The following is a 26,538-nucleotide window of genomic DNA, read 5'->3' as shown; positions in this document are numbered from 1 at the left end:
TTGACACATCTTTTTCATTTTTTCTTATAAAACAAACAAAATCACCATGAAATATTCTCAGTAATTACAGAGATTATTATGAGTTAAAAGCAAAACAGAAGCTCCTCATGCATCACTTCTAAAATCCTTTTCCTCTCTCTGTGAGCTGGAGGCAGAAGTTTACCGTCTACCCTCAAGGGAGGGGAAAAGGGAGCTGAACATTTTTAAGAGCTTTCTTTAAAGTGTGTGTGTGTGTGTGAAAAATTTATCACTACAAATCTAAAATGAGGTTACTCTTTAAAAACTTCTAAACTAAAGTAACAAGGGACAATAAACAAACTCCTGAAAAGAGATGGTAACTCAATTGCTTAAGGTGATATAAATGGCTAGAGGATGCTGATAGCATGAAGAAATCAGACTAAACCCCTCTCATCTCTAGTCACAGCTCTTCATCAAGTCACAACACATCGCACTACTACCACTCCCCCTCCTCACCACATTGAAAAAATAAAACCCACCTCTAATGCTTTTAATGCTACTCAAGTTTGTTGAAAAATAAAGTTTCATTTGGCTGCCATTGCTACTTAGTGTCTAGCTTGGCCATTTCTTGCACATAGATGCCAATACTTTCACTGTCGAAGAGCAGAAAGTAAATGTTCTTCAAGGACGAAGAGCTGGAGCCGTCAAAATGGGTGGAAATAGCTCTTAGAGTCACCTGGGCTGCCGTCTGTTTTGGGAAGCAGTTTCTATGTGGTAGGGGAAGAAAACAGAACAAGTGAGTGTCAGCCACCTGTGCAAGCATATGCTCACGTGATGCTGAAAGGAAGAAGCCATAGCTGTACCAACTACAGGCTGCTGTTAAGACAGTGCCAGTTGCAGCTTTGCAATGTGTAAATCCCAGAAGCAAACCCCACGGTTTTGATAGCAATATTCATCTGCTGCTGTATTGGTTTCCTTGCTGACATAGTTACAGTTTTCATTTGCTTCTATTTTTTTTATAACCGCACATAGTTTTTAATGCTCTCCCTTAGAATTAAACTTTTCCATGTCATGCTGGGCAGGCTAAAAAGTTCGAGAGAAGATTATTTTTTTGGTTGAAAACTGAAAGAAACCCCCCCCCCCCAAACAAACCAAAACTGGATCAACTACTTAGCTGACTTCCTCACTCTGTCATTACAAATACTTCGCTTGAAACTTCAGTGAAAATAATTGAAATTACAACCCCAAGCCCAATTAAGGCCGAAACGCATTCACTCATTCATTCATTCATTTTGATGGTAGCATTCTCTAACCTACAATCTGAAAAGCTAAAAGTTACCAGTCTTTACAGTAAATGAATTTTCAACTGTGTTGACATCTCTTGGGGCACCTGGCTCACATCTTTGAGATTCAAGTTTCTTGGCAGCAGCATTTTTTCCATCTTAATCATTCTGACACACCTTTTTCAAGTCCTACAACCATGCAGCTGCAGCGCAGTTCCTCTGCCCTCATCTCCTCGCTACAAGGGAACTGGCTGAGAGCACATCCCAAAGAGCACAGCTACAGTGAAGAGCTGCTTTGCATCTCTGTTTATATAAAAATACGGCTGCTGTGATACTGGGCGTAATTTCAAGAACTGTTCTACAGCTTGAACTTGATGCCTATCTAATGAAATACTCTGCCTTGCACTATGCTCATGCTTGGGACAGTCTCCACATTGTCTAACACTAAACAGATTCCCTGACCTAGAAAGCAGCCCTTCCTGAAGCCATACGTGTGTGTGTCTGCCACTGACATCTGGAGGGAGGAACACTCTTGAATTCTCTGCTGGAGTTCCTCCGCTGCCTGACAGTGCTTGGAATAGTTCTGCTGATTCTGCACAAAACTGAAGAGTGCTGAGGCAGCGTTTGCGACACCAGCATGTAGGAAATCACCTACCTTGAAGAGTTTGGATGAGCCTTTACTGGGACATACTGAATTGTCTGAAGGTGAGTTAAGACCCAGCTGAGATTTCAGACGGGTCTTTGGGCATAACTGCTGGCTGCTCTTGAGTTTAATGACTCCTACTTAGATTCTACTGCATGATAATGCTCCAGAGGAAGTTAGATCCATGCCAAAAAAAACCCCTGGGCAGAACAACCCAACCCATGTCCTTCCTCTGAGGCAGGATTACATTGAAATTGTCTGCTTCTGAAAATAGCTTGTCTAACTTATCCTTAAAAGATCTTCAGTGATGGGGCTACATCAGAATACACAGATAAGCCATCCCAGTGCCTTACACTTGAGAAATTACAGTATTTCTTCTAATAGCATCCAGAGCTGCTTTTGCAGCGTTTTATATTTTTCCTCCTCTGACAGCACTGTGAAGTGCATTTGTTTTTATTCTCTTTCTAAGTTTAGTACTATTCACTTCTTACTCAATTTCATGCTAGTGATTTCAGACTACTTATCATATTTATATAAAAAAACATCCAAAAAAGAACTTGGAAACTAGACATCAGCAACAACTGTATCCTTATTCACTGTAATCCAAATGATTATTAGCAAACAGTTTTTCCTACTTCTAGTCCTGGCAGCATCTGCAGCAACCCTTCTAATACACCTTTCTCACAGCAAGCTATTGATAAGGACATTTTGAAAATGTTTTCAAGTTCATTTATATCTGCATCACAGCACAAGCAAATTCATCTAAACTGCATTTCTCTGCTTTTTAATGAAAAGACCACAGAGGTGAAAAGCCCTGGCACAACTGAGATATCCCTTGCTACGTTATACCAATTACTGTAAACAGTCCCTAAGATGGGACACAGGAAAAATGAAAATTCACAGAACCGATGCAGCGTAACTCCTGATCTACCCAACAAAACCAGCATCTCTTGTGCAGTTGGGATAAAATGGCAGCAAAGCCATTAAGTCTTATTTGGAAAACTCTGCCTTCTTCCAGACGACTTTGAGGTCCTTTGATAAATAACGTGTAAACCAGCAGCACCTGGTAAGACTTACAATTACTCCTGCTAACAGGAAACAGAGTAAAAGCAGCAGAGAGTGAAATGGAACTAAGCAGCAGAAGGATCTGCACTAAGACTAATGCTCTGAGATTGGGTTTTTCTTAGATAACGCTCATAGAAGATATGAGGTCTATAGAGACTATTTCTATTGGCATTAAAAGCTATGGTTCATTTTCAAAAGCTGAACTTTATTATTAAAGAGTGGTAAAAAAATGTATCATATTTTGCTGTGACTGTACACTATAAACAAAAAAGGAAGAAAAAATAATTAAAAATTGCACTGCTCCTCTATTTATTCTTTTGTCCTGATCCATAAAAATATTATTTTATCTTGAAAAGTGGATGAGTGGCATTTTCACTTCCTGTGTATTCAGTGGCACGTGGTGATTTTACTGATCAAAACACAGTTTTACTTTTCATTTACCAGGCCAACACAACTGGACTGTACAATGTACTCTACTCTCTGGGCATTACTAAAAAAATTAGTCGTTACATTTCAAATTAAACATAAGCATGCAAAAGCAACACAAAAGAACGATTTCTGCAGTTAGAAGGGCTTGTGTAAGGTTTCTTGCGATCACAGACCAAGCAAGATTAACAAACTGTTGGTTCAAAAAAGAAAAAAAAAATTCAAAAAAAATATAAATACTTTGGATTTCTTAGTCAAGTATATTTTATTTGCTAGTTATTGAGAAAGAAATGTGTAATTTCACAGTTGGTTTCATAGTTCCCTTTTAAAAGCAGAACTATATTTGTGAAACATCTTCTTTTGAAAGAAAACAGTTTGTGTGATTAGTCTGTTTAATATATATTCTTGAGATGACTTAAGTGAACACCCCACATTTACCTAGCTCAGGTTGTGTCACTGTTACTTGCCTTCAGCATTAGGCTGGTATAATCTTATTAGTATGAATGTAGCTTTAATAAAGTTCCCCACAGCAAAATGAAGAGATATAAAAAATGAGGTGGTGCAGGCCCATAGTAGAAGAATGAATATTACTGCCTAGCAATAGAAAAAACACAGCAAGTCCACTCAGCTTTCCTGTAGCTGAGCTAATTTATCTACATAAAGGCTTTGTGGTCATTCCATGCAAGCACAGCACTTCAGGCTCCTTTAATCTCAGATTAAATGTCAGATGGCACCTGCCACAGCCCTCTCTGAAGGCAGGATCAGCCCCTTTCATGGCACAGAACGGAGGGCACCTCTGTCACAGCAGCAGCTCTCTGACAGCTAATGATACCATTGCCACCCCGTGCAGAAAGAGTCGTACCTGCCACTGGGAAACGGGGGGAAAGCCACGGACTTCAACTTCTTGTCTTCTGCGGCTGTTAAGCAGTTCTTTATAGTCTCTTCAAGCTGCTCTTCGCACTTGTCTGAGCCCCACTGTGGGATGTGACAGTGGATGACAAACTTTGCTGCTAGGCCGCTAGACTGAGTAAGTGCAGCTAACACAAACGAAAATATAACATTTAGTTTTGAATAGAAACCACCCTGCAATGACCTCTCAATCCAACATACTTTCTTAATTACATTGCCTCTCCAAAGAAATACACCAGGAATTACAACATGCCACTATGGCTCGCTTGCAATCATAATCTGACTGTCTCATCATTACTTTTGTGATCAATTATTATTTCTTTGGAGACCAAAGAGCCTGGGGCTCATTTGGTTAACACACAGTTATTCAATAATATTTTATAGCTTTCTAATTCAGCATGGCCTCTGGATTTGTTTTATGCAAAGTATCAAAACCTTGCACTGAACACAGTATCATTAATCCCCCAATAGACATTTCTGCAGTTCTGTCATAGTCTTATCTGAATGCTTTGCACAAGTATCCTGCATCATCATTACAGCTCCAGAGTGTTAGGGACCCACTTCACAGCTGGGTAATTTCAGAAGATGACATGGAAAACCAAAGATGTTTGTTGAAAGTCTCCACCAGTTATGTCCAATTAGGAATCAGATTAATTTTTCAGAAAGCATAATATTTCTCTAGGACCTGCAGAGTCCACAGCATGGCATCAGTTTGCTTTTGTTGCAGTTGTGACCATTAGCACTTCTGGAAATCTGGGTCCCAGGAATCTCAGGTTCAATACCCTGAAATTAGCTGTGCAGTCAACGCCCAAGGATGAAAAACTTGGATTTATTCACTTATCCACCATCACAGAGGAGTTCTGTTGCAGGCACAGAGGAATTTTGTCTAATATTTCACTGTGCTACTTAAATTTCCATCAGAAACATCAGGCTTTTAACCATAGGGAGCAAATTGACTGCAAACAACACAAGGTATCCTGTGAGCAGCACTTGAATTCAAGCCCATTAGGCTGGAGTTCAAGTGTCTGCAGTAGACCTCCAGTGATTAACAACCATTCGTTGTCACTTGCCTCAAAACTAGTAGAAGGGGCCATTTCAAACACAGCAACACAACACAATGCTTGAGAGCATACATCTTCCTGTCTATTAAACTAAGATTATCTTCTTTTCTGGGACTGCCTTAATAGCATAAAAGGGGTCTATTTTTTAGTTAGGTAATGATGTTGACAGAGAAAAGTAGTCTACTTTGATGTTATGGTATATATTTTTGATTCAATGCACAAACGAAGCAAAATACCTTGTCTGAAAATTTCCCTGATATTTGAGATTATAAAACTGGGCTATTCATTTAGGAATTTTCTAAAACTAGATTGTTTAAAGCATTTATTTCCTTGAGTATTAAGATACTAAGACAAATAAGGCACTAGAAGATACGTTGTAACTTCTCTCCATCCACCCTCCAGCCACCTTCAAACCCTATGAATTGGTTTAATTTGTTGACAAAGGAAGACATAACCTCAAACCCCAAACTATTCACTGCTACAGACGTGTTAAACATTTGAAGGGAGCTCTTCTGTAATTTATGTTTCTATAATGCAGCTGTAAGTGCCTGGGAGAAGAGCAGGAATTGCTCTTCCATAAAGCATGCCAGTTCTTAAGATCATATCACATCTTAATTTGTGTTCAGAGTAAGGTAATTGTTTGGATTATACTGTTCATCAACTATGCACAAAGCAGAATAATTTATAGACTATCACTGTTCTTATACCTCTTAGACTGGGAGCTCTTTCTGATTCTCACTAAGGAGTGCAGTACAAACAGGATGGGAAAGATGGCACATAGGTGGCAGCACAAGTTTTCCTTAATTTCTGAGACTCTCACAGACAGCAACTGCCTAAAATAAATTAATCAGACTGCTTGTCACTTATGGTGGCACCTAGAAGCCCAAAGACAGAATGTGCACAGCACACAGGTATCCTATTCTTCCTTTTTTTTTCCTCTAAGCAGACTGTTCGTATCAGCAACAGCTTCGAAAATGAAACATTTACATCACATAAGCAAAGGAACACACATAATCAAGAACAGATCGGAATATCCAGAGAAAAGGAGGTATGAAACGCGCTGTTTCCACATGAGAGAGTAGTATCCTTTTTACCTTCAGCAACTTCCAAAGGTCCTTGAGATTTGCGAAGCTCTTTCACTGTTTCTAGAAACTCTTTCCCTCCAGCCTTTTCTAATGCCTTGCCTGCAAGGACACAGAACGAAAGGTCTTGGCTTCAAAGTATCAGTGTGAAAAAAAGAACTCTACATTATTTAAAAGAACACTGTACACATATTATCCTGTTTCCCTCTATCATCAGCAGCTGATGTTTACATTTACCACTCTATCCAGCCACAGATAAAGTTTACTTTTTATTGGTTTTGAGAAGCCCTAGATTTTATTACTGGAAATTACTTTAAAATAATTATCTGTAAGAATGCTATCTGACTTACGGCTACAATAGTGAAGAGTGGGATTTTCAGGACTCAGATTTTCAGCCTCCAAAATCAACTCAACATACAAACCCTACACAGCTGGGATGCCAGTGAAGGTTTGACGAGTGACTATAAAACAGTGATTCAGAAGCCTGCCACTAGATTCTGTGCCGTCCTATCCAACTGACTGCCTATCTTTTTTACCTCCCTCTTGCTTCAATTTCCATATTTGTACACCAGCAAAAATAATATTTCCTTATTTCACAGGAGCAGTATATGGCTTTGTACATGAGTATTTCTAAAGTACATAAAATCTTACAATGAAAAGCATAATTAGAACTGTTATTATTAATATATAATTTTTGTCACACATTTTCAAAGGCAAATGTAAAAATAATCCAATGAAGACTGCAATAATTATTATTTACACCTTTGCTGCTCATGTGCTTCAACAAATTATCTGTGTTTTGATTGTCGTAAGGCATCATTAAAAAAGATAAATTAGTGATTAGCCTGTTATACCTAGTCAGATCCAGCCCGATTTTCAGAAGTGTTGTAAGTGATATTTTATGCCTGGGGAAGATTCAGATGAAACAGGATGGGATCTCAGCAGGCAGCTAGTAGACCAGCTACTGTTCCAACTCTAGATGTGTTTTTTCTGTGTGTAGCAGAGCCTCACCTATTTCCTCCTTGAGGTCTATTTCAGCAGTTGTAGGGTGAACGATGCCTTCAACTTTCATGGAGCCAATATGGCTGATGTCACTCTGTGTCAGAGAAAGCTGGAAAACAATAATGAGGGAGTAAGAAAAAAAAAATAGCATAGTAGTCCAAGTGCAAAAACATTTTCATACCAAAAAAACTAAAACGAAAGAAGGCTGGATTCTGTCTTCCAGAGATCAGTAGTTTTATTGTGTTCAGTATGCAGGATTCTGATATTTAGCTTTTAATTAATTAATTTGCAGACCTCTCAGATTATTTTTTGATACGCCTACAGCATAGGAGCTTGCTCCCGCAGAAGCTACTGCTAGAAAATTAATGTTCTAGCATCACACTTTGATGAGAAAAGGCTGACTTTGGAAATGCTTTTGTTTAAAGAGAAAACCACTTAAATTAAAAAGCTTTTCTCCTGTAGAAACACTTGCACTCAGTAAACTACTGTAGGGGCTGAGAAGGGCTGAACACTATCCTGATCTACAAAGGCTTCACCAGCCAAGTAATTAATTACCCTTTCAGTTCCTAGCATAAATAAAACACAGAGTGCTTTACCCACCCATGGAACTGGATATAGGAACTGGCCAAAACTTGATGTCTTAAAGGTGCTCAAAAAAGGCTGCTCCCCAGATTTCACAGCCTCATCACTCTGAGCAGCAATACAGGACAGAAACCCTTAAAATATTTTAAAAGATTTTACAGTTGCCCAGCACTCCTCACTTCTTCCAAAGTACACTGTAGTACTGAAGTCCTAAACAGAACAATAAGCACTTAAGAAAAGAAAGTGAGAAGCTGCACAGATTCTGGACATGACCAAACTCTAATAAGGGAGATTGAAGTTTCATCTACCCAGCCTATAATCTATACGCTTTTAGCAATCTTTTGGATGTATTATGTGTCTGGCACATTCGAGATCACTGCTTTAGCAAGAGATAGGATGAGGCTATCTCTTAAGGCTGAACTCTTAAGCTGCTTCATACAACAGGATATACCATCAGTTCAGGAAGAACGCTTTTTCTAGATGCCCTTGCTATTTGAAAAAATAATAGTAAAAAAATCTTGATCTAACTCCACAGTTAAATCTGTAAGAAGAACTCTAGCGTCATTCAAAGGGTCCAGAAATGAAGGCAGGCAAGAATCTCTCCCTCTTGGTGAGTACAGGGGAATTAAAAAAAAATAAATAAAAAAAGATAAACAGCTGACTGGACACCAAGGCCATGCAGGTATTTTGGTGAGACAGTTTTGTAATTCTGGCCAGGCACGGTGTCACAGTCTGCGCTGAGATGGAGAAGCAGGCACACCCCGCAGCTCTGGTGAGGTCCTCAACTCCAACAGTGAGGGAGCCGTGCCAGACAGCCCACTTTCCGATGGAGCACCCAGGCTTCTGGCACAAATCAACACGTGGAAGTTCTGGGTGATCCTGGAACCTGGCCCAGAAATACTCTTTTATAAATAATAAATAGCCTAGAAGCTTAAACCTGGTTTGGCAGTATGCCAGGCACAACGAGCCAAGCCCAGACTGAACTCACTGAAATGAATCAGTATGTCTTTCTGTAGAGAAGAGAGGCTGACCAGCATTGCTCTTGGAAATCTTTTATCTGCAGACATATTTCTTGAGACCTCCTACCCTGCTCATGGCTTGAGCGAGTTTTGGCCTTAAATTTGGAACCACTAGGGGAGAACGTAGAGAAGATTTTGTACTGGTGTTAGATCAAAAGCGTCCTTCCATTTGTGCTATGCTCTACTGCTGTGATCCCGATCCGCTATAACTTTGTATTACCTTTTGTCCTGGCACAAGGCTCTTGGAGGACAAGATAGTGAAACCATCCCCGGGTCCATCTTCAGATGTTGAATTTGAAGCTCCTTCTTTTTCGTTGTCCTTTTGTTTATTCTATTTGGAGGGAGAAAAAAGTAAGAACTCTCAAAGGAAAAAAAAAAAAATCAACATTTACCATCATTCAGTAGTGGATAGATTTGATCAGTTACTAGAAATACTATCTCCTTGGATCAATATATTATTCATAACCTTTTAATCCCCAAAGGTTATGTAACAACAGAGGTCTCCACTGTTTATATAATGCTAAAACATCAGAGGTTCATCTGAGGCATTACATACGTTTGTAGTCACATTAAGAGTCGGGGCACCCACATCCATCTGTAGTTTTACTAACAATTAAGGTTGTATTTATGGGTGGGTGTGTGCTAGTTTATTTTTGCTGCTCACAGAGCAGAGCTCATACTAAATCAAACAGTAACTTAGTAACCCAGTCAAATGCTCCAATCTGAAGGAAAAAACATCTTTATAATCCGAAAAAAAATCATAAGCCTCAGCTAATAAATCATACATCTGAATTCATATTGACAGGAGCAAGCCATCACACCTCCAGACAAACAGTCAGAAGGACAAAATTAAATACTAATAGCTGAAGCCTGAATGCAAAATCCCCTTTGTGGGACACACTCCTTCATGCAGCCTAGCTCCACGAGCAGGAAATCTGTTCCTCCAGGGCTGCAGGAGCATGTTCACATCGCTCAACATTTGATTTAAGGTATGTCAAGAAGCTAACTCTTCCTAACAAGTCCAAAACTCTGCATGTGCACAGTTCAAAGGAAGGCGGTAGCTCAGTACTCAGAGGCATCCTATTAAGCCAGTCTGTTTTCTTTTTAAAACTTGTTTCTGTGTATTCTCAGCCATGGAAGTATACGAAAGCTTAGAGGCCTCCAGAAAGATGTGCTTAACACAAGTTTAAAAAGCTTAGGTCTGTCGCGGTAGAGATGGACACAACTTTTTTGCAGCAGAATAACCATCTTTATTGCTCCTCTCATATCTTATATACATTATCCTTTTATCCATACATCATTCTCACTGGTTACATGGCTGTTTGTTACTTTATTGGCTGCTTTTCTTAAAATCCCCCACTGTTTGGGTATCTGACAAACACAGTATTTTTCTTCTTTCTCCTTATCTTCAGTTCCTTTCTCAGGCTGACACAGAACTCCTCCAAGACTTTTCCAGCTGCTCAGGGGTACACAACAAGCTGGTCAAAGTCAAACTGTTCTCTCTCTGTCAGGCGTTTGGCAGACCAGCTGCCTCCCCCAACATAGGTCAAAGCTTAATATTGTTTAATTCTACCCAACCAAAAATTTAAGACACATGCTCTGGAATGACAAACCAAGAGCACTGATCTGGGTTTACTGCATTACCCAATTAAACCCTTTTGGATGGTGACAGAAGATGGGCAATTGCAAGGGAAGATGCAGTGGTCAAGTTCTGATTCATTTATTCTTCTTTCGACTCTTTTAAAAACCATTATCAACAGCACACCTAATAACTCATAAAACAAAGAGCTTGTCAAAATGACATTATGTACGATGTCAGGACAAGTTCTCTGCATGGTGAAAAAATCTTTAACAGCAATTTGGTAACTGCACAAGGCTGAGGGCATGACATCCCTCAAATAGAAAATGTTTTAAAATACAGCTTCCTTTATTTTAAAAGTTAGAGTTCACTGCCACACAGTTAATGTGGAGATAAAGAGATTCTACACAGTTATCAAGAAAGTACTGCAAAGGTGGCATAGAAATATGAAAAGTTTCCCTCAAAGTTTTAAAGGTTTTTGTTATGAAAATTTATTTTAAAAAAATACTGTGTTTGCCTTTATTTCTAAAGTTTAGAGAAAACAATAACCCTGGTGTGTCTATTATCAATTCCTACCTCCCATTTCCTCTTGTTACAGACAATGCAGAGCGCTAATTTATTCCTCCTAATAACCTTAGTTGGTTTTGATCCACTCCCTCTCCCACATCTCTGGCATCCCACATGTGCCTCATGCTTACCTTTTTGGGTGTCCGGGCCTTGGCAGACTTTGCCTTCTTCCCACTCTTCTTGTTCACCATGGATTTCCTTCCCTTCTTCTCAGGAGTAGGGGAAAGGATGGTCTCAGATTTGCCTTTGGCACCCCGTTTCTTGGCTAGAAGCTCTGGCTGAATTCTGGGCAGGACACCTCCACTTGCAATAGTCACACCTTTTAGCAACTGCAAGGAAAAGCAGCATAAGGGAACACATTATAGATTCTCTTAGTCTGCACTCAGGGTATTTTTAGTAACTACATTACACATACGTAAGTAGAGTCCACACTTCCTAAACCATTGCACCTTGTTCCTTTATCATGGGAAAAAAAGAACAACAAAACAAAATAACCTAACAAAACAAAACCAAAGGGAGAAAATCCACAATAACAAGAAACCTGGCAGGTGACAGTGAGGTCAGCCAGCACATCCTGGAGAACCTGTTCCTGTACTCATCAATCACTCTTCTCTTCCAGTGCTGATCCTTCTGCATCTGTCCTTGGTGACTCACAAGCAGTGAATGAGGGTAAGGGAAGACAATAAGTGCCTGCAGGCTACTTTAAAAAAATATTGCACCACAACTCTGCTCAAAGAAGGACTGGTCACAGATCCTTCTGGCAGGGAAACTGATTCAGTGGAAGAAAGTCTGAGTCCCAGGAACCTGCTTTGCAGAGGTGAACTACAGGAATGGGCTGTGATACTACAGAGAGGACAAAGTATGGCTAATTCCTAACAGACAACTAGACCCAGTTCCCAGTCCACGGGCTGACCACTGCCACGGAGCAGGGAATGGGCTGGTAGTGTTACCATGCTTTTCCCTCCCTCCTGGCCTCTGTTTTGACTTTTCAGTTCCCTTGACTGGAAACAGAGCTAGATGACATCACGGGCACCACAGTTTCATTATTTAAAGCAGTCAAATAAAGTGCAGGAATCTTTCAAAGTGTGAATGATGTCATACATCTTCATATGGGGCCAACCAAGAAGAGATCCTCTGATGCTGACTGAACCTTTCCAACACCCCTGAATGCTGCAATTCACAGCCCGAGCCATGATCTCTCTTCTCACTCAACAAGTTTAGCTGAAGCGATCCCACAAGTGATCCTCAGTCAGAGCACTGCAAACCACAGTCTGGGTGCTAATGGGATGTGGGTATATGGAGGGGGAGGCAGTTCTGGAGACAGCAATAGCAGAGGGCGAGCCAGATCCCTACCCAAGATGGGCCTCACAGCCAGTATAATAGAAAACACACATTTCTACAGCTTTTGGAAAAAGGTCTTCCATATGGCCCATTTTCTTTAAGTACTGGATGTCCCTGAGGACAAAATTAAGCATCAAGTTTACCCACTTCAACAAGACACACAGGCTACTAAAAGAAGCAAAATTTATATCCAGAGGATGGAAGACGAGCTATCTCAGAACCTTCTTTTTTGTTTGTTTTTATTCAAGCGGGCACAATCTTGTCTTCTTCTGCTCTAATAATTGTGTTCTCATTCATGTGTCAGACTAAACTCTTTCTAACCTTCTGTGGCAACAGCTTCATTCATGCCCCAGCACGTAACTCTCACACTGAAATGTGAGTGGGTACCTGGTTCAGTTCCTCATCATTTGCAACTGCCAGGAGGATGTGTCGGGGGGCAATTCTTCCTTTCTTGTTGTCTCGCGCTGCATTTCCCGCTAATTCTAGAATTTCAGCTGTAAACACATTGAGATAAATATGAGCAACAAAAATGCAGCTGATTTACACCTTGTATATGCATTTTACATTCCTTCTTAAAATCTGTTTACCTTTGGGGGGGCACTTCCTGATTTATATGGTCTTTGATACAGAAAGGCAAACCAAACCACACTCAATGTATTTGTAAATTTACATAAAATAATTTGTCCTTCTGAATTCCCCAAAGGATAGCTAGCAGAAAATATGCTAAGCTTGTTTCACATAGTTTCTTTACGAGTCTCAAGGCAGAATTCTCTTTCAAAAATCCAAGAAACACCCTGTAAAAATGTACATCAACAGTCCAAAATTTAGCAGGAACCCTGTAACAATAAAACGCATGCAATGAAACCCCAAACCCAGTGCAGACAGTACAGCAAGGATTCTCAGGACCAGGTAAGACAAAGACTGAGGTGCATTTAAAGAAATACTTTGAAAGCCAACAAACTAGCCAGGTGATGCTGCAATTCTGCATTAAAGGGCATTGAAAATCTGTGAGAAGCTTCATTTCAGAAAAAGATACGCAAGGTTTGACTTAAGAGGCAAGCAGAGGCAACATAAGAGCTTCAGTGCATGAACTACTGGTAGAAAGTTCCTTCTAGATCTCCAGGAAGAAGAGGTCTGTTCAAAAGTAGTTTCTCTAAATTTGCATTAACATTTATACTGTGACTAAAGTCACTGAAGTTCTTCTAATTGTTATAGAGGAAACACAGACACGTCTTTTTGAGTTTATCTCCACTGTAGCAATCAGTATAATTTATTAACTTACACAGTTTGGCCATACTCAGAACTTATTTCTCATGTAAGAACTCTACTGAAGCACTGAGAAAGAAGGAGAAAGGAATGTTTTGCTTCAAATAACCATAAAAATCATATTCACAACTTGTTTTATTTTAAAACAGTGTTCCTGTCTTCTGGTTTCTTTTTTTTTTGGTATTTACATCTGTCAGTAACAGAGGTAAGAAAGTTACAGATCATCAGTGTCCCATTAATGACATCTTACTGCTTTTAATCAACTAAGTAAAGAATGGTAACTTATAAAAAGAACTTTCATGCAAAGTCTAGTGGAAATCTACATAATGTTCTCTGGCTAAAATCCAAAGGATTTCAACAAGAAGTTTAGTTCAGGGGAAAAACACAAGCTTTCACTCAGTTAGAATAACAAAAGTGCATACTTGTCATCCTGTTTTCACTGCTATATGGCATATATACTTAATTGAATGATGGAGATGTAAAAGCCACTGTTTAGAATTATGTGCATGTTCACAGTGAATTGTTTAAGAGACAGCCAGTGTCTGTTGGAAATTTTCACAATTATTCATGCACCGCTTTCAAGAAACATCATCAAAGTTGTGAAGACAAGCACTTAAATTTTATTAGGAAATATTAGAACCATGGTTGCAATACCTAGGCCAGTGCTATGAGGAAAAAGCAGTATGTGATTGAACAATCAGAAATAATAACACACTACAAACACACACTGGGCCTACATTAAAAGTTAGGCCAGCAATCTCAGCTCTGGCATTTCCTAACTTTGGAGCGTTTGATTTGGACTTCAAAGAAGGAGACTAAAAAGAGACCCTGCATAATCCAGCTATAGTCACCCCTGCGGGGGTCTGCAGGGCTGGAAGTTTCAGACCCAACTCCCAGTGGAGCTAATGCAGCAGCAGACAGCAGGAACAGATTGCCATCCCTTGTGCAGACCAGCATAAAGCAAGAAAAGAGACCCAGACTTCTCCAGTGGGTTTTGCAGATGTGTGCTGACAGCAGAGGAAAATTGCATCGGGGAAAACTAAAACAAAACCAAAGGAAAGCAACACAGACTTACCTGCGTGGTAACTGAAGTTCTTTCAGATGTGCCAACAACAGGCACATCCTGCTACCTGTGTGCTCACCCCACTCCCCCAGGTTCTGGGTCCTTTGGCCAGCAGCATCCTGATGGTGCACTCAAATGTCCTCTGCCTAATATTAAGAGCAAAAAAGGCAGAACACTCAAATGCCAGCCATCTACCACAGGACACTGGGAAGAAGGGAATCCGAGGTAGAGATGATATATGGCAGACTGTGGAATATGCATATAACTTAAAGGATGCCAATTACTTGCGTAGGTAAATACTTGCCTTGCCACCTCCTAATGATTGCTTATATGCATATTTTTCTAATGCTGGAGGCAGGGACTCACAGTCTCAAGAATATAAAAAGGCACTTGCAAAATGCAACATCAAATCTGAAGGCTTCAGTTATCACATCCCCTGCTGACAATAACAGATCCCTAAAGAAACTGCTTTACATTTCAAGTAGAAATAATCTTGACAGCTGAGGCTACCTAAACTCTAAGACTAGTCTGAGAATATAGGTTCTATAATAAAGTCCTATACTATAACAAGCTCTCTTGAAATCGGGCATCTTGATATTCTCAGACATAAGTTGGTTTTACTTTATGTGCTCTCAGCAGCAGGCATTAAGAATTAAAGTGAAATCTGAAATAATCTTGCTTCCCTCAAGATTCAAAATCCACAAAGATGTCTCTAGACTGGAAGCGTAACTTCAAATTCAGACATTTTCAGTGCAGATGGCTACAAGCAAACTAGCTCATTTATGGACTCCACAGTTTACCTTGGCCTCAGACAATTATTGACTGCTGGTCAACAGAGTAATGCCCAGAACTCTCCACTGACTCTCCACAAGACCTAGGATTTTTAAAGGAGCCTTTCCTCCTGTTTGATAAGCACTCGGGACCAGGGAAGAACATAAACTGTCTTCCAGCTGACACAAGCAGCAGCCAAGCTATGACCTGAATGGGATTGCATCTTCTCATCCTGTGACATACAGGAAAAAGAGGTTTCTTTAGCTGATGGATCAACAGACTTGAGTGTCTAGGAACTAAAAGTATTGTAGCCAGGCCAAAGCTATTTGTTCAGCTGAGCTCAGCCTGCTTTTGTGAAGTGCTCAGCTGGACTGATAGGACAGACGAGAACTACTGATAGCAGAATCAGAAAGATTTCAGACAGGTTATCTTGTTTTCCATTTCCCCTTTGGGGTAAGTTATGCTACCACGTACAGATATTTCATATGCTCTGAAAAGACGTATCAGATGATGGAGTCCTTGGTCCTCCATTTGCAAGTGGAAAAGTATCAGCTCGGTTTGTCTCCTGAGAGCAGATGAGCACAACAGGCAGAAGAGGATGCCAGCTGATGTACTTTGAAGAAGGAAGGATTTGCTGGTGTTGTGTTCCGCCCTAATTTAGAGAATATGTTTTTCCACTGACATTTTCCGTGAGTTCCTCTGACCTGCACTCCCTTCACATGTCTTCTGCTTCCTAATCAAGAGGAATCTGTATTCTTGGCCTACATTTTGGGAAGGTGCATTATGGGACACATGCAGTTGATGTTTGAGTTAGAAGACAATGACTGCACACTCAGAGCATAGTCTGGCATGCATCTGTTTCAAAGTCCATAAAACCAATGGGACTGAGCTCAATTTTTCACAGAGTTTGAACTGTGAAGCCAGTGGAGCCCAACACTGTTCCACCAAACACAACCTTCTGGATAGGAATTAAGCTGCATGTTTTGCAATATCATTTTCAAGCCTAAAATATAAAACAGCACTGAGAGATTATATTAAAAAAAAAAAAGACATAGAACATTGATGAGATCTTCACATCAGCTAATGAGATGAGATACTTTGCAGTGATTGCTGGCATTTTAACAATGGAGTTGAGAAGCCAAAGCACAGATTTGGCATTGCTAATGGCTGTGGGGTGCAGCCACAATCAATCTTGCATACAAAGGGAAAAAATGGGGATCCAGTAACTCATGACACAGAACACATACCAAAGCCCAAAGGCAGCCTGAACCACATGGCAACTGGCAATAAGGATGCTCAAGATGTATATGCACCATCTGGATGATGCTAGGCAAGAGGCTCAGTGCTTCAGGGCAACATAAATATAGGCCCCCAACAGAGCACGTGCGGAGCTGATCGCTCACAGGAGAATCGCTGGTCCTTGCCAGGCCCTGGATGAATGCAGTCAGACAGTTCTGGTCCCATTTGACCCTTCTAGCCTCATCCACCTTGGCCCTATCCCAGCCAGGACTTGCTTTCCCAGCTCCATGGCCCATTCTCCTTTCCTTGGCAATCCACACCGGAGACTTCTATCTCAGTTGCCTTTCCTGGACAGTCTCCATGGCTCCTGGCTGCTCTTCTCAGCTGTAGTAATATTCGGGCTCAATCTTCCTTTCTAGGGGTTCTTCATTATTAGCACTCCTTCCATCCAATCCTTAGCCCATGCCCTATTTTTCCAACTTACTCTCCAGCTTCCTGACAGGATCTCTGGACACCCTTTGCCATTTATTTGCACTAGGCAGATCCATCCCCAGCTCTGTCTCCACCATCAATATTCTTCTCCAATAACCACTGGCTCCCCAGAATGTTATGATCTGCTCCCAGTCTCCTTCTCCAACCAATGTGAAACCTCTTCCCAGTCTCCCAGTCTGCTTATCCAGTAAATTCCAGCCCGGCCTTCCCACCTCATGGACAGTAAGTAGGATTAGCCTCTCTTCAGCTCCTATTCATGCACTCCCTGCTTTCAGTCCCAGACCTCTTGCCACCCGCCTCTGTGCTGCTTTTGCCTTCAAATCAGCAAGCTTCCTCCCCTGTGCTGCCCAGTACTGCTGAGACCACCAAAAACCACTCCCTGCTCTCAGTGCTGTGACCAGGAGCAGCTGGGGACAGCAGTGAGAGGGGAAGTCCTCCTGAGCATCCGTAGCCACAAGCTGAAGCATGCTCAGCCACCGCCCATGCACAGTCCTGTCACAGGTTGGTGCTGAGAGAGGCTGCAGCATGCTCAGTGAGGACTAAGTCTTCAGCAATTTTAGCTATTAAAATCAAAGAAGTCTCTGCTGAGCATGAGCAACCTGTGATTTTTCAAAGTTACAGCTTGGCCAAACAGAGCAGATATCCCTGATGGCAGAGACCACCCATCCCCTTCTGTAAAACATCAGGTCTCTGCTCAAACTCAAAGAAGCTCTCAGGCATTTATAGAAGTTCTCATGAATGTTTTAAATCCACAGAAAACCCCATGGTTCAACTCGCTTCTGTGAAACAGTTTAAGAACCAGACTCCTTTACTCTCACCCTTCCAGATCTAGCCTGAAGCAGTTCCCCTGTATGCAGGCTTTCAGCCTGAGTAGCCACCATTTCATAGTTGCAAGTCCATGAGAGAAAATTGGAATTTGTAATAGGAAGTATCAGATAACATTAAGAAATGTTACCAGCTTGATATATAATACCCGCTTTGACCACAGCCTTGAAAAACCACATTTTGTTTCTAAAGGCTTCCCAAAACCAAAGACTATCTTCACACACACACATATTAAGAATAATTAGATCAGCAGGGTTAGATGTGGCAACACTGTTTTTTAATTGAACTATCCATCTTTGTAATCTTTTCAAACAAAACTCTGGATAGAGCACAGAAAATTTGGTTTGGAAAGACCACTATCCACAAGCAATAGGTGTTTGCTCAGAAACATTACTCCATTCTATTACAATATATAAAGGGTTGCGGCGAGAGGGGGTTCTCTCTCTGCTGAACCATGCAGCTTAAAATAACATTCTCTTACAATTTGTGTGGGCCCCCAGCCTACACATCTAGCAATTTTCTTGCCTGGTTGACTACACATTCTTTTTTTCTAAAACAAAGTGTAGGCCCATACATAATCTGCCCTTACCATATTAATGATTTAAATTAAACTGCACTTACTAGCCAGAAGCAGAGCCAAGATATACACTGTTCTAGTTCACATAATAGGTAAACAGTGCTGCACTGTATGTTATAAAAAGATGACCATAACTCAGTCTGCACTGCTGAAGTGCTGCATATACCAGATGTGCTGTTGACAATTTATTACTACACCTTGTAATAATTGCCACAGCTCAGAACAAGCATCTCCAAATGTTTATCCTAGAAACTCCTTTGACTGCTATGGATCCCTGTGGAGTGGGAAAAGAAAAGAAGTATTCCTCCCCAGACTGAAGGTCAGTGGAGTCACTGTGCAGCACATTATTCAGTTATAGAAGTTAGTGCAGTTTCCAAAACCCATGTAAATGTGGTTTTCACCTTGCAATACTCAGACATCCAGAAGCCTGTAGATGACTTCTAAGCAATTCACAAGCAATGATAAAACAAAGCAAACACACCTCGCTATAGAGAAATTCATATCTATGACATTCATGAAGAGGCCTGTTCAGGCCCCCTACACACAGGGGTGTACCAACAAAAACAAGGTTAAAAATCACTGTGGTTGAGCAGGGGAGCTACAAATCCTGTCTCCATCTTTCCCCCTAACTCCCTGCAGGCTCTGAGGCATCCTTGCTGAGCAGCATGCCATGTTGCAGACAGCTAGATATGCTCTGCAAGTCATGGACTTCCCCAGTACAGCACAACTGCACCAGCTCCACTGAGAAAGATTTCTGCAGTGACAAGACTTCATTTTTAATGTATGAAACCAGAGAGTGCAAGTATGAGTATACATATGTTCTTAATGAAGTGAAAGATCTTCTTCAAAATTCAATTAGAGAACTGATCTTTCTCTATGATCTTAATATAAATGTTTGCTCTTACACAGTAAAAAAAAAAAAAAATCTAACAAGTGGGAAAGATGCTCACAATCTTGGATTTTGATTCTTCTTTTCAGTGGTGTTTTGTTTTATTTTAAAACCAGTTCCTTTTCTGGACTTATCTCTTGTTGGAGCTAGGGGTGAACAAAAATGCAAGCTTAAACATTTTGTTTACATGCCTTCCACATAAGCAATACTTTTTCACTCCAATTCCAGAAGTAGCCTCAGAAAAAAAAAAAAAATTATTCTCATCCTGTAATTAACTATCACAAATGCAGAAGTTTCTGTAACATGTTATTAGGCATCATCAGAAATTTAATTTTAATAGTGAAATTATAGCTATTTCAGATTTTCTCCACACCTTTGAAAGAAAACAGTTCTTTTATTGTCTGGTAGTGAGAACAGGCTTTCATGTGTAAAAAAGATAGCAGTGTGACAGCAATGTTTAGGTAAAGACTGACATGCTGTTATATGGACAACCAGATTCCATTGCAAGCTTCTTCCATGCCACTTTGGCAATAAACTATGGTCCTGAAACACCACCCACTCAACTAATTCCATCCAGGCTTGAGACTCCTCAGAGATTCTCTAATGCACCTCAGTCTTGATCTGTAACACCTAAGTAACCTGCACCAGAATCCTCTCTGCACCGGGCGTTGTAACCATTTGCTAAGGTGCTATTTCCCACAATTAAGTAAGAAACTGAGCAGATATGATCATAGGACAGGCTGAAATATTACAATATACCACAGAAGATTGTATCATCATGTGACACCTGCCCCTTCCTCTGAGGCCAATTTCAGAAATGAAGGGAAGAGAAAACTCATGGTATATGGGAAGATTTAAACCCTGAAACAGTTCCTTTATACACTTAGGCAAGCCAAAAGGAATTTTAAAATACAAATCAACAACCTCTGTATTTTGTAACACTTTGACACTGTTCTGCAAGGAGAAATGCAGCCAGCAAAACAATTTGTTCGCTTAAAAAGCACAACAGATGTACAAGGTGGGTTTGCTTTTTTCTCCTGTTATTCACATAAAGGTCTATCAAAGGCCTAATTTATATCAGCTTTCTCTTGGACAGAAACTACCTGGATGTGACTCCTCACTCTGCAAAGCAATAAGAAAGTAATCCTTCCAGCTAGCAACCAAGCATGGTGCCTCTAAGGAGAAAATTTCCATCCCCAGCCTCTTCAAGAAGCAAATTAATTTCCTTAGCATTTTAAGCAAATTTCAGCAAATCCCACACTTGCAGAGCCTGATTTTCAGAAGTGCTGAACACGTTTGGATCCCGTCCCATGGATATCCCTGGCTTCTGTGTGAGACCAGCACTTCCAGGATCAGGTTCTTGGTTTACCTGCTAGGTACTCTATCACGGCTGCCATGTAAACCGGTGCTCCAACACCTATCCGGTACTTGTACGTTCCTTTCTTTAAGTAGCGCATCATTCTCCCCACAGGGAAAATAACGCCTGCCCTACTTGAGCGTGACAGTTTGGACATTTTCTTCTTCCCACTTCTTCCCGACATCTTGCAGCTTTGTGCTTTTCAATTTGCTGGTGATTCTTAACCTCTTGCTCTGATCCAAAAGCTGAAAGAGGAAAAAAAACACGATTGGTATTCAGCATGTGAGAAACATCTTTATACATTATCTTGTTCTTCCAGAAGAAAAAATCCAAACCCATTCTCAAAACCTGTGAAAGTTGAGGTATTACTCATTAAAAGTTGGATAACTGGAACATATGCTGTAACTTTTCTTTTGACTACTGCACTGTCGGTGTAGCAGTATCATAGAAAAAGTGCTTTGGAGAATGTAAGAAAAAACATACAAACATAAAAATTAATCTTTAAAAAAAACCACAGAAACTCCCCCCAAACAAATCACACCAAGGCAGACATACACAGCATGGAAGGTCTCCATGCTGATTGTTAAGTTTAACAAGTTATAGACAGCTGAGAAGTACTGGGATAATGAACAGCATTAAACAAGGTGAAAATCAGATGCTGGTGCCCCCTGTAAGTAAAGTCATACTGCTCGCACAGAAGAGAAAAACCTACCTACAAACACACTGCTTCTTCACAGGTCTTTTATACAAGGAATTTCACATGCATGGCTGAAGAGGAGAAGCAGGCATGCAGCTATGCTTCAAGCGCCTCCCTCGGACTGCTCTGGCCTCAGGAACTGAGCCCCGGGGGCCAGCTCAGAGGCTTCAGCGCTTTCCTAATTCCCGGATCACCCTCACAGCAGCTCTTTGGGAGCCCCAGAAGCCTTTCTCCACAGAGCTAAGAGAAGGTCTTTAATCTCTCATCCTAAAAGGACTAGCTACCAGATTTTTCTGTCCATTAAGCTCCCTGAAGATTTGTTTTTTTCCTGCCAATCTAGTCTATACATAGGAGGAAAGAAAACAACTCTCATTTTCTCCTTGTTTTTCTGGCAACTGGGAGATTGCAGGTAAAGGGATGACAAACCCTGGAGTCAGCCACTCCGGAGTGTGCACATGGTCATAGTTACACCCCTAGTTCTCAGTATCAATCAAATAACGGGGAAGTTTTAACTCTGTTTTTAACTCCATTTTGATAGCTGCCCTGGTGGCCTAATTATGACCCTGATTACTCCTCTGAAGTAAACCAGGAGCATGTCTGCCACAGATGATATTTCCGTCAGTGGAGGCACAGCTACTTAATTCCCAGTATTCATTCACCTCAGCGAAACAAAGAAGCAAAAGGAGGGAAAACATTATGATGGCTTTAGGTGATGCTGTTAAATTGTATCACAATTGGCATTTTAAACAGCCTTCCATAAAAACCAATCAAAACTGTTCAACACCACTTCCAGCCCTTGGGAACTATCAATACTGATCCCAGGAGGGAACAGAAATGTGTGTTTCATTCTTACCCTGCTTATTACCAATCAAGTGCACGTACAAAGAGTGTCACCTGTCCCATATGAAGCCAGACATTCACAGAAACCAGCTCATCCAGAACAGCCAAAGGGTAGGTTTCTATGATAACCTAACTTGAACACTGCTTTCATGATATCAAGGAAATAAAATCACTACAGGGTTTGCAGTGATCTACAAAACCCTGGCGTGTCCTTGTCTATCAGCCAGATAATTGTTTTTTCTTTCTGTGTGCAATATATTATGTGGGTATGACAGAAGTTGAGAAAGATTAAACCAGTAAACCTATCAGACGCAGACACCTCAAAATTGATGTTACTCATCATCCCACTCCGAGTTCCCTGCAAACTGCCAGCCTGGAATCACGAGTGGTGGTAAAAGAGCTCATAAACTGCCACTTGCAAGTGTGGATTAAAGGCAATGGCCACGTCAGATACAAGTGGGGAAAAATTCCCAAGCAATGCATTGATTGCATTGATGCAGGAGTAACCAGCTGTGTAGGAGAGGGAACAATTGCTAGGATGCAGCTCTGCTGATTAGAACCAGCAGGTTACAGAGAGGGGAAAAAAGAGCGGTTAGGGAAAGGCAAACCTTGCTCTGAAGCGTTTAAGCACAGAGGACAGCCAGCACTGAGCTGAGGAGCTCTGTCCGACTGCAGACACCACGCCTCAGGCACACAGAGCCACCAGAGTCCAGGAGGGCGATAAGAATGATCAGATGCCTGACACAAACAAAAAGGGAAGGAGAAAAGAAGAGAGGAGACGTGATCGTGGTCTTTAGAGACGTAAAGGGCTAAGGGTTCCCTATAAAAGGGCCAGGAGAAGAGCAGCTTTTACAAAAGCTTTGTAGCGGGGAGGAGAGCGGAGCACTGGACTCGGTCAGACGGGGAAGTGGCAGAATCGTCCCACCAGAACAACTTTAAATCCGTTAGAGGATATATGTCAGAAATGGCACAGGCGGCGTTGGATCCGCCTCGGGACAGGATGAGGTGAGATGAGGATCTCTTGAGATCCTTTCCTCCAGCCCTCTTGCTCAATGAAATTTGTAATTTGTGACAAAGCCTCTATAAACTTGCAATTTCATGTTATGCTACTGATTAACCTTTATGAAGTGTCCTTTTCAGTTCGTGATAACTGACATTCAAATTAATGAATAAACGTAGGCTGGGAATTAGGTTTCTCGCCATCAGAAGAGCGAACTTCTGGAACAGCCTTCTCTTATGAGTAATACAAGCAACAATAACTCATTTTAAGGTGGAACCTAATACATGTATGCACTAGGCTATGATCTGATTCCTGCAATACCAGTAGGACAGTTTCATCACCTGAGAGTTCAGTCCTGAGTCGAAATCCCTACAGAGAGCCATGCTGAAAAAATACACTACAACCAACCATGTATCAAAATCATATTAAGCTAAACTCTCACATATTTGCTCCTATAGTACCAAATCCCAATTGCATATAAATCAATGGGGGAAAAAAAAAAAAGCAAACCTCATGAGATTACATCTACAGAAAATACTGTGGTTGCCCTTGATCTCTGTGATAGAAAATCAAAACATATTTGTGTAACTAAGCACACCGCTCTGGGGCATGCTGTTGCATTATATAAATTTCTGTTTAATTAATCACTTCTGGCTCATTCTTCTGTTGTCTCACTGAACTTTCCATCTCTGTTTACCCCTAAATTTTTCCATTCTCTCTCACCGCAAGTCTCAGCCATTTTTTCCCCTGCTGCAAAGGCAACCTTTGGAATCCCAAAATATTTTTCCAAATACACTGCATGTAACAGATCAGGTATGTTTGTGGAATTTTGTGAGAGCCTAAATAGAAAAGAGGTTTCAAAACTCTGCTAACGCTGTCTCTGTCTCTTCTTTGGAACTGACGTGGACCAGCATGTTCTTGTCTTCTATGGGAGGTGATTTTTGGTAGGAAAAGCGAGCTATGGCTTAGTCACATCTGCTAGAAGACAATTCCTGTGGACCTGGACAAAGAAACGTGATAACGATGGGGTTGCCAACTATCCACCCTTGGAGGGTGCACACTAAGGGAATGGATCACAGGCTCAGGTGACTGTCAGCTCGTGGGGTCTCAAAGCTCTCTCACACAGAAGAGCTATGCCTGCTCTGCAGCGAGGCCCCAGGGGTTCGGGTCCTGCTGGCTCAGGCTGCCCCATCCCCAGGCTGGGGTTTGGTTTATCTTGGAGGATGCACATCAGCTCAGCCCTGACGCAGTTCGTGATGTACTCGCCCGAACTGCTCCAAAGCTGCCAACAGCTGAAGAGCTACAAGTTGAGCACTGCTGTCCTAACTGTTCTCTTTGGGTGATACAGCTAAACATCAAGGGCTTAGCAGTTGAAAAGCGCTTGAGCCTACCCACATCAGTGCCCTCACTGCCCGCTGATTCACCGTCTCTACCTTTGCCCTTATAGACTACAGTCTCCATTAAAAAACACAGCCATGCCATTTATGTGAAGTCTGTCCTCGCTGAGTTAGAACTGCATCTATATCTAGCTACCACGACATCATGAAGCTTGGGCAATTTAAAGCAATTAATTTTTCCAATCCCTTAATTGGTCATGGCACACTCCTACTCTGCCATGACTCCAACATCCCTGTGTTGCTATGGGGGATTTAGTAGCTACCAGATCTCCTGGAGCTCTCTACAATATTATGAAAATAGGATAGACTTTTGCAAGCTGGGCCTTCCTCTTTCAATTAAATCTTCTATAGCCCAAACCAACCAGCAATATTTTCCTTCTGCCTGCTGGAAAAAGAGCTCTACCTCCTTGCCACTCTCCAGACAGTCCTTCCACTACAGACACCACCACCCTGTTTTCTACCCCAATGGTTATTACTGCTGCACAAGGACACTGGAACAAAGGACCACCCTGGGACATTCCTGTCACCATTGGGCAACTTGCATCCCACACCACATCCTGATGGATCAAGTTTTCTCAAAGCAGCCTTAAAAACACTTTCCAGTCCTTCCTACGTGGACACTCAGAAGAAGAAAATCTCATCAACATTTATTAGGCAGTAAGGACACACAGAATTTTTAGAAAAGTAAGCACAATCGGCAGACAGGGGCTGTCTTCAAGTGAGCCTGAATTGAAAAGCTGGCCAGGAAACAATTTCAGAGATTAACATATCAAGATCTGGCAAGAAAGCATGGATGCACATCAGGAAGTTCAATGTGGTACGAAATGCTTACAATACATCAAATCTAAATTTTTCTCTTTAAAAAAAACCCAAAACAAACACATAAACAGTAAAATAAAATAAAGGTTGCACAACATAGCACCAAAAGTGTAGCAACACTGGTGGAGAAAAGTAAATTCTGGCTGTTCCTCTTCGCACCCCAGATCACACACAAGACAGAGGCAAGCTAAGATAACAGCCACACCAAATAAAAACCACACAGTAGCAACTGATTATTACTAAATATTTGAGCAATGCTTAGGTAAATTCCCAGTCAGATTAAAGTAGCTGTCATTGCAGCTTATCCTTATGTACAGATGGCTACGTCACTTGGCAGACTAAAATTGAGCAGAGCGTGCCAAGTGCCCTCCCTCAGACAACCAGAGGTTCCAAAGTGGATGCTACACACACCAGAAGCTCACACAAAAAGCTCAGGGCATAGCTGGAGGCTGACCTCGGTGTCCTTGCTCACAGAATTAACACCCCAGCCTTTGCAAGACTTTGTACCAAAACCATTTCTACTGAATTTATACAACAAAGATGTGTTTGGACACCATTTCTGGATGGTTCATGTGTGCTTGGCATCTAGGAGTCTTCATTTCCAAATACTGAGAAAACTTGAAACCAGCAGGCGAGGAGTGACATCAAGGACATGCACGGCTCGGCTCGCCGGCAGAGGGGCTGCGCCTCGGCATCGACTCCACCCGAGTCTTCTTCTGCGCTTGCTGAGAGCCGCCGAGCTCGCCCGTCGCCACCGAGCTCCGCGGGGCCACCCGGGGCCGGGCCGGG

At 41.4% G+C, this 26,538-nt stretch overlaps 1 protein-coding gene across 2 annotated transcripts; it reads right to left on the bottom strand.

The window, feature by feature from the left end:
• Positions 1-10: 10 nt before the first annotated feature.
• Positions 11-21,774, bottom strand: LOC113481872 (core histone macro-H2A.2). 2 transcript variants are annotated; one of them, XR_003398739.1, is made up of 9 exons: positions 21,709-21,773; positions 21,009-21,241; positions 12,905-13,011; positions 11,308-11,505; positions 9,251-9,361; positions 7,439-7,538; positions 6,440-6,529; positions 4,238-4,350; positions 11-725 (listed from the first exon to the last, which is right to left on the bottom strand). XR_003398739.1 is itself a non-coding variant. In XM_026851891.1 (9 exons), the coding sequence occupies exons 2-9, from the start codon at positions 21,178-21,180 to the stop codon at positions 560-562; spliced, it is 1,119 nt and encodes a 372-aa protein (XP_026707692.1). In that variant the 5' UTR covers positions 21,181-21,241; positions 21,709-21,774; the 3' UTR covers positions 11-559. The 2 variants fall into 2 exon arrangements, 1 of the variants encoding a protein (XP_026707692.1); XM_026851891.1 differs by having other exon boundaries at positions 4,238-4,412; positions 21,709-21,774.
• Positions 21,775-26,538: the final 4,764 nt, after the last annotated feature.

This window comes from Athene cunicularia (assembly GCF_003259725.1).
Source record: "Athene cunicularia isolate RWA chromosome 6 unlocalized genomic scaffold, athCun1 chr6_part2, whole genome shotgun sequence".
NCBI classification, from domain to species: Eukaryota; Metazoa; Chordata; class Aves; order Strigiformes; family Strigidae; genus Athene; species Athene cunicularia.
This window is presented reverse-complemented; position numbering and strand designations above follow the sequence as displayed.

Coding starts and splice junctions, on each gene's coding strand:
- LOC113481872 (XM_026851891.1), bottom strand. CDS start 21,180: ATGTCGGGAAGAAGTGGGAAGAAGAAAATGTCCAAACTGTCACGCTCA. Junction 6,530..7,438: donor AGACCTCAAGGAGGAAATAG/GTGAGGCTCTGC, acceptor GTGTCCTTGCAG/GCAAGGCATTAGAAAAGGCT. Junction 4,413..6,439: donor ACCTTTGGAAGTTGCTGAAG/GTAAAAAGGATA, acceptor CGTTTGTGTTAG/CTGCACTTACTCAGTCTAGC.